A 12,872-nucleotide genomic window follows, 5' to 3' on the forward strand; every position below is an offset into this window, starting at 1 on the left:
CTTGGCCACAAAGAAAAAGCTTGAGGCAGCGGGTGACGTGGACTGGCGGATATACCCCTGACTCAGTGCTTCCTGAATATACTCCTCCATGGCCTTAGTTTCCGGAAGGGACAACGGGTAGATCCTACCTTTGGGCATAGGAGTGTCTGGCAGCAGGTCTATGGCGCAGTCCCATGGCCGATGTGGAGGTAGCTGGGAAGCTCTCTTGGGGCAAAAAAACGTCTTTATATGCGGAGTAGATCTTCGGGATTTGAACGGATCGTTTATCGACTGGACTTTCGACAGACGTGACATAGATGGTAAGGGGTTTCTGAAGTTGAACAGGTAGGTCGGGAAAACATCTGGTTTTGCAGTCTTCACCCCATTTCTTTATTTCTCCTGTGCCCCAAGAGAGGATGGGATCGTGCTTCACCAGCCACGGGCGCCCTAGAATGATGTCCATAGATGCACCCTCCGAACCAGAAATTGGATCTCCTCCTTGTGGAGCAATCCCACTTGGAGATTGATAGGTTCACATTTGCGATGGATACGTGCCTGGGAATGGATTGCGTTGGTTATGGGTTGGATCTGGTAGACGTGCGTCGAGGCTTCGGTGTTAAGTTGGAGCTGGCGACAGAGGGCGTACGAGATAAAATTTCCAGCTGACCCGGAGTCGATGAGGGCCGTGACTGAAACAGATACAGAAGGGGTAGTTAACTGGACATTGGTGGTGAGAGGATGCATTTTTTCTATGGGAGAACTGAACACACTCACCAAGGGACGTGCTGGACGAATGGGACAGTCCAGCCTGACATGTCTGTCGGCACCACAGTACATACAGAGACCCCGGGTCAGCCTCCTCTGTCGCTCAGTGATGGTGAGTCTACCAGATTCCACAATCATTGGTTCAGGTTCTGGAGGGACTACTGGCTCTGGCGAACGGAGGAGTGCTTGGGGTGCAGATGGAAGATCGTGCTGGTAGACCCTCAGACGATCTGAACAGCGGAGGGATTGTTGGATGAATTTCTCCAACCCCATGGTATCGTCGAGGGCTGCTAGCTGTAGTCGGAGGCTGGGCTCCAGTCCGAGCCAGTAGGTGGTGAGGAGAGATCGCTCATTCCATCCGCTAGCAGCAGCCAGAGTACGGAACCGGAGCGCATAATCCTGAGTGGACATGGCTCCCTGTTTGAGATGGTATAACTGTTCTCCAGCTGCTACTTCTGCATCTGCGCGACCAAAAACCTCCTTAAAGTACTTGATGAAAGCTTGAATGGAGCTGGTTACCGGCCCAGACTGTTGCCAGATGGTTTCTGCCCACCGAAGAGCCGATCCAGAGAGAAGGGAGATGAACGCGATTTTGGACCGATCTGTGGGATATAACTCAGGTTGCATGGTGAATATTAGAGAACATTGCAAAAGAAATCCATTGCACTCCTCCGCCCCGCCAGAGTAGGGCGCTGGTCGAGCCATGGGACTGGATGAGTGGGTGGACGGTGAAGAAGTGCTCGGTGCTGGTGGTGCTTCGGGAAGTGGAGTAGATGGCAATAACACTCTCTTCAGTGAGTCCACCAACTCTTGAATGGGATCGTGAGTGCTCATGCTGTTGATTGTAGAGGTCCGGTCTTCTGTTATGGGAAGCAGACGGACAAGGAAGGTGAGTGAGTTATTAACGAAGTTTATTTACAACATATAAGCACATCAGGAGAACGGAGGAGAAGTGAGTGGAGTCTGGTTGTTTGTAGAGATCCTTGGTGGCAGGTTGGATGACTGATACTGAGGGAGACCGAATGCACACACCAGAGGGCTTGCGGGGAAGACAGACTGACGACAAACACAAGGCAAACAGGATACCGGGAACACTGGACAAACTAGGAGAGACAGAGAGCAGATAAGTACAAAATACTGATATCGAGAGTTTAGTGATTACCAGGAGGTGTTCACTCAGAGTCCGCTTCGTAGGAACGAGACCGGACCCTGAGTGAAGTGAGGTGTGTGCTTATGTAGTGACTATAAGTGATTGGGTGCAGCTGTGTGTGGTTAATACTCAGGTGATGGTGATCTTTGCGTGATGCTGGTGGAAGAGCCTGGCCAATCCGTGACACTGTTTTAGTACATAAAAAGCCTAACTGGGCAAATTAGCCAATTTAGTTGAAAGCTTTGCTGGTTTATTTCACCGTCACTATACTGACTGGAATTATTGTTATAAAATGTTTGTCATTAATCAGACTTGAAATGTAAATGGAATTAAAAGAGAAATCACCCACATAATGCACTCAAATATAGGGAATTTTCTTTTTTAAGAAGGCTCAGTCTAAAATTAAAAGCAACATGTATTAGTTTTACTTTGATTGTGATTTGATTGCTGAAAGAATCACAGTTCTTGGATTTTCACCTTGCTTTAAAACTTTTTTCAGTGTGCATAATAAAGCTCTGTGGAGTGGCGCGTGGTCGTCTCCTGTGTGTTGACTCCTCTCAGGTTCTGTGGGCCTTCTTCACGCTGCATGGAGCTGTGAACCGACTCAGGATATTAGGTAAGTAACTTTTTCTCAACAACAAGTTACCCATAAGCTTATTTGTTGAGACCCTAGGGCCTCTAAGTATGATAGAAGACAGGTTTAGTACACAGGAACTAAACAATTTAAAGGTGTAGGTTATTAGCTGTATACTATTAAGCAGAACCCATTGAGGCTGATTTATACTTTCGCCTGGCGCCACATCGCGGATCTCTGCTGACTGCGCGCGCACCTCACAAAATGGACAAGGCTTTTATACTTGAAGCATTCGCCGTTGGGATATTCTTTAAAATGACAGAGAGCGCTCAAAAGAAAGAGACCGTAAAACCAGATGGATAAACATAGAAGTATGAAGTTTCCGGAAGTAGGTAATATCATTAATATCTTTCAACATTTTTAAACGAATTATTTTTATTATATTTATAAATTATTTTAATGGTTATAAAGATTTTTATAACCATTCAAGATTTTTTTTTAAATCAAACTTTAAGGCATCACTTGCTTTTGTTCAGATCTCGGACAGTGCTACCTATTAAAGTTTATCATAATATCAATGACACCAGAACATGCTTGTTGCTTTACAAAAAAAGTAAATTTTCTAAATAATACTGACTTTTTTTTTTTTGATTTAGCTCACTCCACAATACACACATTACTGTCTGGTTAGTTTCTGTCCTCTGCCAATATGCTAAAAAGGCAATAATGGTCCAACTTTCCTGACCATTATCACAAATAAAGCCTAGAAAAACAGGGCATGGGTATATTGTAAACCGATATATTCAAATAATCTATAATTTGTCTCTTCATTTTAGTTTTGTAACTATTAAATAGTTTTAAATTCAAAATTGTAATATATACATCAGTGTAAAACCTATAAATGGTAAAAAAACATATTCTGTAATTGTTTATTAAAACCACCTGGGTCTCCACTTTTGCCTTTTGGTTTTAACAAACTTATCCCTCAAGTTTTTCTAAACCTTTTACAAAGACTATCTTTCCCACAGCTGTTGCAATTTCTAGCCAATAATTATTGTCCATCTGGTTATCTCTATGATCACGCATGAACGGATCATAAAGATGTCTGTACAGGCGTACCTGTTTCAGACAAAATCTTATCAAAGTGATTCATATTTAACTCAAATCAAATGTGGCGCCGCACGAACTGTTCACTTAAGTCAAAAAATTAGTGTGCTCTGCCAGCCGAAATCATGTCGCACGCACCCAAAGCGAACCTCCGCAAACACCACGATGACGTCACATTCACCGCGTGCACTCAAGCGAAGTAGCGAATGCATCGAGTATCAACCAGGCTTTAAGCAAAACCTAATGACTTGTTTATTAAAGATGTTGGATAACCAGTTGGATAACCAATTCCAATCTTGAGGTCATGAATGCGCAAATGAGTTTTTGGTATCAGAAATAGACAACATATTTTGTAACTTGCCAATATTCCAGAGGTAGTTTAAGGCTAGAGGTGTAACGGATCATGGTTAATCCGTGATTTGTATACTGATAACAATCACAAAGGGATTGCCTCTCGCATATTTCAAATCACATGTATGAAAGCATTTAGGTTTTCCTGTAAATTATAATGATGACGGAAGTAGTTGTGGAAGGTTATTCGGGATGTGGTGGGTTTCAAGGTGTTTTCTGTTACTACTTGTTTAGCCTGCATCAATGCATTCAGCATAAGCTGCATGATTAATCATTAAAAGATCGGGATCTCAACACTCATGGAACATAAATTATAAATGATTGTGATTTGCATATGTTTATTAATCCATCGAATTGCCGAATTTTCTGTGTTTGAAAAACGCAAAAATTAAGAAAGATAATTAGTCCTTAGTCTTTTGAGTTACAAATTAGTTACAAGTACTGGGATAACAGTTTATAGTTTATATAAACCCACTGATGATTATGGTAAAGATTAAAACCACCGTCATATGCATTTAATGATGCTCAAAATGAAAGTTGTAGGGAGCAATTACATTAAAAAGTATGCCACTGAATATTTCTTCACAAATTATCTATCTAGCAATGAAACATGAAGTTTTATGAGTGAATAACTGAATCATTTATTGAAAATGAGACTAGAAATAAATATGGGTTGTACAAATTCTAATGTTAGATTTAAACATTTAGCATTATCAGCAACAGTAGTAGTAGTGAATTTTTCATAGTACTGAATATTTTACAATTTATTTTTACTCAGCTGATTATTTCTTCATTTTATTTTTAATAAAATGACAGGTTCTAAGTTCTGTTTGTTAAAACCAAAAGTGTGTTGCAGTACTATTTTTGTAATAAATGGAAAGCAAATTACATTTGTCTCCTCCCCTTTTGATGCAAAAAATGGTCTGATTCGTGACTAAAAAAATTATGTGATTTGAACCATAAGATTTGTGATCCGTTACAGCACTAATTAAGGCTCTTTTTGAAACAAATGAAATATAAAGTCAAATTGCTGTCTAATAAAACACCCAGGACTTTTACAATAAAAGCTGAAGCAACAGTAGATCCTCATAGATCCTAATTATATTCCAAAATCTTCTGTGTACAGAATTTGTTCCAATGAGTCTTTTTAAAAAGAAAAGTCTTTCTTAAAAAGAAAAATACTGGTTATTCAGTCTTCAACGTCAGTAATACATTCTGTTAACTTCGACGGAGACATTTCACCTTGTTTTTATGAAAAATAATCCTACAGTATCATTAACATAACATTGCAAACTAACCCCATGTTTTCTAATGTTAAGGGGCAGCATGTAAATTAAGGGGGACCTAAAACAGGAGGGGAACTAAAACAGGTCCTTGTAGCACTAAAAGAGTTGCAAAGCATTAATACATCACAATAACATGGATCAAAAGGAGGACCACAAGGGGTCAGCATGCCATTTGGGATTGGCCCAAGACCTGAAATAGGTCAGATAAGGAAGACATCAAAAATGTACTGTGGTGTACCTCCAGGAGCGGGTTGAGAAACACTGACCTGTTCATTTAATCCAAAGACTCTCTTATCTGAGCTTCTGTGCTCATATTGGTATAAAAGCATTCTGAGATGCTTTTTAGCATTAACAAAGTAGTTTATTTGTATGCTTTACATAGTGGCTTTTATAAATCACATTTAATTTTGCATTTAAATTATTTTGTAGGTACAAAAATATTTGTCTTCAAACTAATTTAAGGAAAACTCTTACATCTAACAGTTCGTGATATTATAAATTCAGCATTTAAAACATTGATTGGTTTTGCTATTTACAGTTAAAGTCATAACTATTAGCCCTGTTTATTTTTGTCCCCATATTGTTTAACAGAGAGAAGAGATTTTCTCAACACATTTCTAAACATAATAGTTTTAATAACTCATTTCTAATAACTGATTTTTTTATCTTGCCATGATGACAGTAAATAATATTTTACTAGATATGTGTCAAGCACTAGAATTCAGCTTAAATTGACATTTAAAGGCTTAACTAGGTTAATCAGGTTAACTAGGCAGGTTAGGGTAATTAGGCAAGTTATTGTATAAGGATGGTTTATTTGTAGACTATTGAAAAAAAAACTATAGCTTAAAGGGGCTAATAATTTTGACCTTAAAATGTTTTAAAAAATTAAAAACTGCTTTTATTCTAGCCAAATAAAACAAATAAGACTTTCTTTAGAAGAAAAAATATTACCAGACATACTGTTAAAATTTCCCTTGCTCTGTTAAACATCATTTGGAAAAATTTTAAAAAGAAAAAAAATAATAATTCAAAGGGGGGCTAAAAATTCTGACTTCAAATGTATCTGTGACATACACTAGCGGTCAAAAGTTGGTTTAGTTTTTGTTTTATTATTATTATTTAAATAAAATGATTCTGTTCATCAAGTAAAAAAAATTGTTAAATACTTATTTATTAAATATTTATTTATTACTTATTGTATGTAGTTTCAAATGAAACTCCAGTCATTATTACTTTTATTACTATTACCATTAATAATAATACAAATAATAATTAATATTAGAGTGATTTCTAAATGATCACGTGACTCTGAAGACAGGAGTAATGAGCTGAAAATTCATCATTAAAATTACTGGAATAAATTATTAAATTAAATTATAAACTACTTTTGAACAGTTATTTTAAAGTGCAAAAATATTTCTCAATTGTACAATTTGTACTGTATTTATGATGAAATAAATGCAGCCTTGGTGAGCAGGAGAAGCTTATTTTAAAACATTTAAAAATCCTACTGACCCCAAACTTTTGACCGCTAGTGTATGTGGTATTGTTTTTTATTTTTAGTTCACTGTAGAATGACTCGGTTGTGTGTGTGTTAGCGACAGTGAGCTCAATTTAACATATAACTTCTTCACTATAAATACAATCACTATAAATAGTTTTCTCCCAGCGTTCCTCATCCCACAACTAGTACATTCAAAGAGGTTCTACAGTCAACTTTAGTTTATCTTGAAGATGACACTACCAATATTCCAAAATAATTTCCCTCTAGTCTAGTTAAATGATTCACAACCACACAGAAGAAAATATATTACATGAGAATGAAAACTTTACATCAATCCAAAGTCCAGCTCACACTTCATTTTAAAGTACAATTTATTATTGATCTGTTGTTAATAAACAATGAACTTACTTTAAGCTCAATAAACTCCTAACTTGCTGCTTATTGATAGTTATTATGGTTGTATTATTAGGTAGAATTCGGGATGTAGTAGGGCAATTTTTTATTTTCATTTTGCCTACTCGCGTGTGGAGTTACGTGATCCTGCCCTGTTAAGATTTATACTCCTGCGTCGAGTGCATGCATATTGTCTGGCACAGCCTTCTCACAGTCACATACCTGTGCACCTCTCAAAAAATGTAACTACACATCGCGACGACACTTAGCACAGTCATTATGATTGGTCAGTTTGATAGTGGTAACGAGTCTGGATGGTGCAGATTAATTTCTGTTGTTCAATAAATAATCATAGACAGTAGATGGTATGTGTGTTTCCTTCAATTATTTTAAAATCAAGTAATGCACCCTTCATTCAAAAATCTGTCAGTTAGTTTATTATTGTTAAAAAAAAAATATATATATATATATATATATATATATATATATATATATATTAAAGAAAGGTTATGTTAAAAACAAGTGTATGTATAAAAACTAGCGATTGCTTGTTTTGAGACAGTATTTAAATATGTTGCTAAGAAATAAAAAAAAATTATAACATTTTTATAATTAAATAATTAGTATTATTGTACTATTAAATGTATTAAATTATCATTTTTGATGGGTCAAATAAAAAGAATTCCATTTGGACCATTAGAAAAATTCCTTAGCGTTTAGCCCTATATGAGTCTAAAATTTCATTTATAATGGTCTGAAAATGTCTTAAAGTCTTAAATTTAACTTGGTGAAACCTGCAGAAACCCTGTTTTGCATGGACAAGGAAGATATTATATAAACAGTTGCACTTTAATATTTTGTTGGACTCATTCTGTCATTGCCAGATAAAGATGGTATCAGTAGTTTATCAGTGATTGTTGCAAGGAAGGCAGATGTATTCAATTATTCTCTTTTTTTGCATAAGGAACGGTTCAGGCCAGCCCACCCACCTCTCCATCAGTGTCTCAAGGATCAACGCCTGATGACAGTGACTCTGATCTGGCTTTCAGTGTCAACAGATCATCTTCAGCATCTGAGTCCTCTCTTGGTGAGTCTCAACAAGCATTCATCAGCTCACTCTCAGCTTTGAACCGCTAGAAGAGGCAGAATGCTAATGAAACGGCTGATTAAAGTCAGCGTGGAATGCATTACAAATCTTATTGTAAAGTAGGGCTCTCATGATATCAGATGAAATGATAATAACTTAAAGCCAAATCTATCTTCCTTTTTTGACCAATGAATTAACAAATGTATTTACCAGAGGACACTAATGGTGCATCAGAAATAGTATTTCTGTATAGAAAATATATAGTTGGCACATAATAGTGAAGTGAACTGAATGTCGGTGGCATTAGTAAACTGAATAGTGATGTTTCATACGATTTTTGTTAGTAGCTACATGTTTGTTTGTTTGTTTTTATCCATGGTTGACCCATAACGGTATATTACACAAAATACCAGGAAAACTGAAAAAACTGGTTGCAAACAAAATTGCATTTATATGGGCTGAATTTAACAAACAGATGTTACTTAGTAAAAGTAACTTAATTGTTTGTTTACATTTAGATCATATAAATAGTTACCTTAATAGTTACCTCAAATAAACCTTACCTTAAAAAAAGTTTTTCTTAAAATAAATTCAATGAATCTGTTCTGTTTTTGGGCTGTATAAATGTTATTATATAATTCAAATTTTTTTTTAAATATTGTTTTCCAGTGACGGCTCCCAGCTCTCCTCTCAGTCCTCCAGTGTCCCCTTGTCTGTCCTCATCAGACGCTCCTTTGAGCAGCAAGAGCAGCGAGTGCACTGTGTGCTTCGATCAGGAGGTAGACACGGTCATCTATACCTGTGGACACATGTGTTTGTGTAATGACTGCGGACAGAGGCTCAAGAGGCAGATCAATGCGTGCTGTCCGATCTGTCGGAGACCCATCAAGGACGTTATAAAAACCTACAGACCGTGAAGAGACTACAACAGCTTCTATCAAAGGTTTCATTGCAGAACTCAGAGCTGTGGTATCTAGACTGAACTGTATGTAGCTTTTATTCAGTAGCATTAAGTTCTTGTCAATATTTCTCTCGCCTCATATTTTAATCGCAGGTCATCTGAAGCCAAATGTAACTGATGATTAATGGGTTAGTTCACCCAAAAATAGAAATTCTGTTATTAATTACTCACCTTATGTTGTTTCAGTCCCCTGAGAACTTGGTTTTTTTTGGAATACATTAAGATATTCTAGATAAAATCTGAGAGCTCTCTCATTCTCCATACAAGTCCAGAAAATGAACCAAAAATATTGTCAAAACATTCCATGTTACTTTGGTAGTTTAACTGTAATCATATAAAGCTCCAAAAACACTTTTGCATGTGAAAAAACTATAAAAATTACTTTGTTCGCCTGTGTTTTCTCTTCCACGTCAGGTCAGGGTGCATATTTATACTACCTGACAAAAGTCTTGTCAACGATCCCAGTTGTAAAAAATTGGTAAGAGCAAATAATAACTTGACTTCTAGTTGATCATTTGGAAAAGTGGCAGAAGGTAGAATTTTTGTTGAACTGCACACCAATCATCACAAATAATGCAGAAAACCTATTGAAACGAACGGACACAAGATTATCATAGAAATCAGTCAAGTTTGGTAAGGGAAAAACCATGGTTTGGGTTACATTCAGTATGGGTGTGGGGGAGTTCTGCAGAGTGGATGGCAACATCAACAGCCTGAGGTACCAAGATATTTGTGCAGCCCATTACTGTACATTACAAACCACAGGAAAGGGCAAATTCTTCAGCGGGATTGCACTCCTTCTCATACTTCAGCCTCCACATCAAAGTTCCTGAAAGCAAAGAATGTCAAGGTGCTCCAGGATTGGCCAGTCCAGTCACAAGACATAAACATTATTAGGCATGTCTGTGGTAAGATGAAGAAGGAGGCATTGAAGATGAACCCAAAGAATCTTGATTAACTCTGGGAGTCCTGCAAGAATACTTTCTTTGCCATTCCAGATTAGTAAGTTAATTGAGTCATTGCAGAGATGTATGGATGCAGTCCTCCCAGATCATGGGAGTCATACATAATATTAATTTTTTTCCACTTACTGTCCTATTTAAATAATTAAAAATCAAGGCATGATCATATTTTATTTTGGTAAAATAAGGGTAATTTAGAGGCCTTTGCCTTTCATATAAGACACTTCTGATACCAAATGATCAATTTAAAGTGAAGTTATTACTTGTTGTTTCTAAAACTTAGGCGAGAAGACTTGTCAGGTAGTGTACTATGGGCAATACAAGTTATTGGTGATAAGGTCAGCAGTACAACACACACAAAACAATAGTTTTGCACCGTAGAAAACGTACACCTGAAATGGAAGACATTGTCAAACAAAGTCATTTTTTTCCTTTGCTGGACTTTGAACCTCTCTGGGCCATTACTGTTTATGGAGGGTGAGAGAGCTCCAGGATTTCATCTAAAGTATCTTAATTTGTGTTCCAAAGATGAACAAAATCTCAGGGGTTTTGAAATAACATCAGGGTGAGTAATTAAAGGCAATTTTTTTTCTTTTGGGTGAACTAACCACTTAATGGATTATGAGGTTATTCTCAATTTAGTGCCTTTAACTTTGTTGTTATTCCTAAAGCAGGACCTATTGAATTCGACAATCATATCTGAGATGTATGGAATAATTGTGAGGGACCTCGAGGTAAAATTGCGCAAATGATTTGTTTGCAAGTGAATAACACACAGGGCTACAAATGTGATTTTGTATGTTATTTTAAAGAGAAGAAATTATTGTTTGATATTCTGATTGCTGTGTTAAAGTGAAGAAGGATTTGCTTTGTAACATTTGAAGGGTTTAGAGATTTGTTGCACTTATAACTAAAGAGGTAAACTCCACACTAAAACGCATCTGTTGCTCAGACTGAAGTGATTTCAGATGTGCAGCAGGAGGACTGCATTTTAAGTAAGAGCAAAAGTCACTTGTTTGTATAATGGAGTGATGTGGTGTTGTATTTAATGTCAGATTTTTTCCCTCTGTCATTTTATCCTTAACTTTGACTTTTTGTCCAGCAAATTGTATAAAATGAAACCATAAACTACAGGTTTATTCTTTAAAGTATTCATTGTTTGTTTTTTGTTTGTTTCTGAATTGTAAAGGAAGCAAAGCTAGAGAAACAAGAATACTGTTGCAATTCCTTTTTAAATTCGAATGCTGCAATTAAATGCATAGTTGCTGCTGAATGATCCAATCAGTATCACGGCTGATTTTTCATCAGGATGCTTTCTACTTCTAGTAACGCTGAAGTGGCAGTGCTGAAAATGTGTGAAACTACATCATGTACTGAACCATTTAATACAGTTAATTAATTGTCAAACTATTCTTCTAAAAGTAAAATATGGAAAAATGCCAGCTACCACACAAATTGTAGTTGATAAAATATAAGCAGACAAAATTATTATTATTAAATTGATTCTAATTAAAATTATTAAAATTATTATTGTCATATGTATTTAAAAGATTTTTTAAAGAAAGTGATGTTTAACAGTGCAAGGATAATTTTTTTTCACAGTATTCCCTATTATCATATTCTGGAGAGTATTTTCTTTTAGTTTGGCTGGAATAAAATACATTATTTTTAAAAACTGTTAAAACTGCTAAGGTCAACATTAATACCCCTTTAAGATTTTTTCTTTTTTTCTTGATTGGCAGAACAAACCACTGTTTTCCAATTACTTGCCTGGTGAACCTAACTTAACTTTTAACTAGTTAGGTCTTTAAATGGCACTTTAAGCTGAATACTAGTATCTTGCAAAATGACAATAGTACGGTGGCCGAGAAAGCTGAACTTGCTGCAATGAAAACACATGCAATTACAAAAAAATGCCAGCATATTACGAAAAGATCTTCATCTGTTTGACAGCACACGTGCAGCAAATCCTCACAACACATACACATAAAAAAACCACGCTGCATTTTCACACAATGCAAACAAATGAATAAAACATGCTGCATTTTCTCACAGCACAAACAATTAATGAAAACATGCTGCATTTTCTCACAACACAAAAGCAATAGAACACAGTGGAAATGTTTCAAGGGGACCCAAACACATGACGGACACCACTGTGCTGTGTCTATTACTCCATGAAGTTGTAGGTGATCTTCAAAAGGTGCATTTTTTGTTTATTTCAACAACCTGATTCCCTTGTCTTTTGTGTTTTGTTAGCCTAAATAACCATAACCTAAATTGCCTGGTCTGTCACGTTTTAGGGTCTCCTTGAAACATTTGTTATTTTTTATGCTATTTAAAAGTGTTTTTTTATGTGTATGCGTTGTGAGGATTTGCAGCACGTGTGCTGTCAAACTGATGAAGATCTTTTCTTAATTTGCTGGTGTTTTTGTAATCACACGTGTTTTCTTAAGTTGCAGCACCTTAAGCTCTCTCGGCCACTGTACTAGAGTATATTGTTATGCACTTTCATAATAGCAAAGACTAAAAATTGTTTTTATAAAATATTATGTTTGAAAAAACCTTATTAATCTGGGGTTGCCACAGCGGAATGAACCGCCAGCTATTCCGGCATATGTTTTACGCAGCGGATGCCTTCCAGCCGCAACCCAGTACTGGCAAACACCTATACACTCACATTCACACACTATGGCCAGTTTGTTTACCCAATTCACCTATACTGCATGTCTTTAGACTGTGGGTGAAAC

At 36.4% G+C, this 12,872-nt stretch overlaps 1 protein-coding gene across 1 annotated transcript; it reads left to right on the forward strand.

Annotated features, from left to right (window-relative positions):
* The first annotated feature begins 228 nt into the window (after nt 1–228).
* On the forward strand, nt 229–10,875 carry LOC130241220 (E3 ubiquitin-protein ligase NEURL1B-like). Its single transcript, XM_056472940.1, has 4 exons — nt 229–235; nt 2,394–2,510; nt 8,077–8,199; nt 8,869–10,875. The coding sequence occupies exons 1-4, from the start codon at nt 229–231 to the stop codon at nt 9,114–9,116; spliced, it is 495 nt and encodes a 164-aa protein (XP_056328915.1). The 3' UTR covers nt 9,117–10,875.
* The last annotated feature ends 1,997 nt before the right edge of the window (nt 10,876–12,872 follow it).

Source organism: Danio aesculapii, chromosome 14 (assembly GCF_903798145.1).
Source record: "Danio aesculapii chromosome 14, fDanAes4.1, whole genome shotgun sequence".
Taxonomy (NCBI): domain Eukaryota; kingdom Metazoa; phylum Chordata; class Actinopteri; order Cypriniformes; family Danionidae; genus Danio; species Danio aesculapii.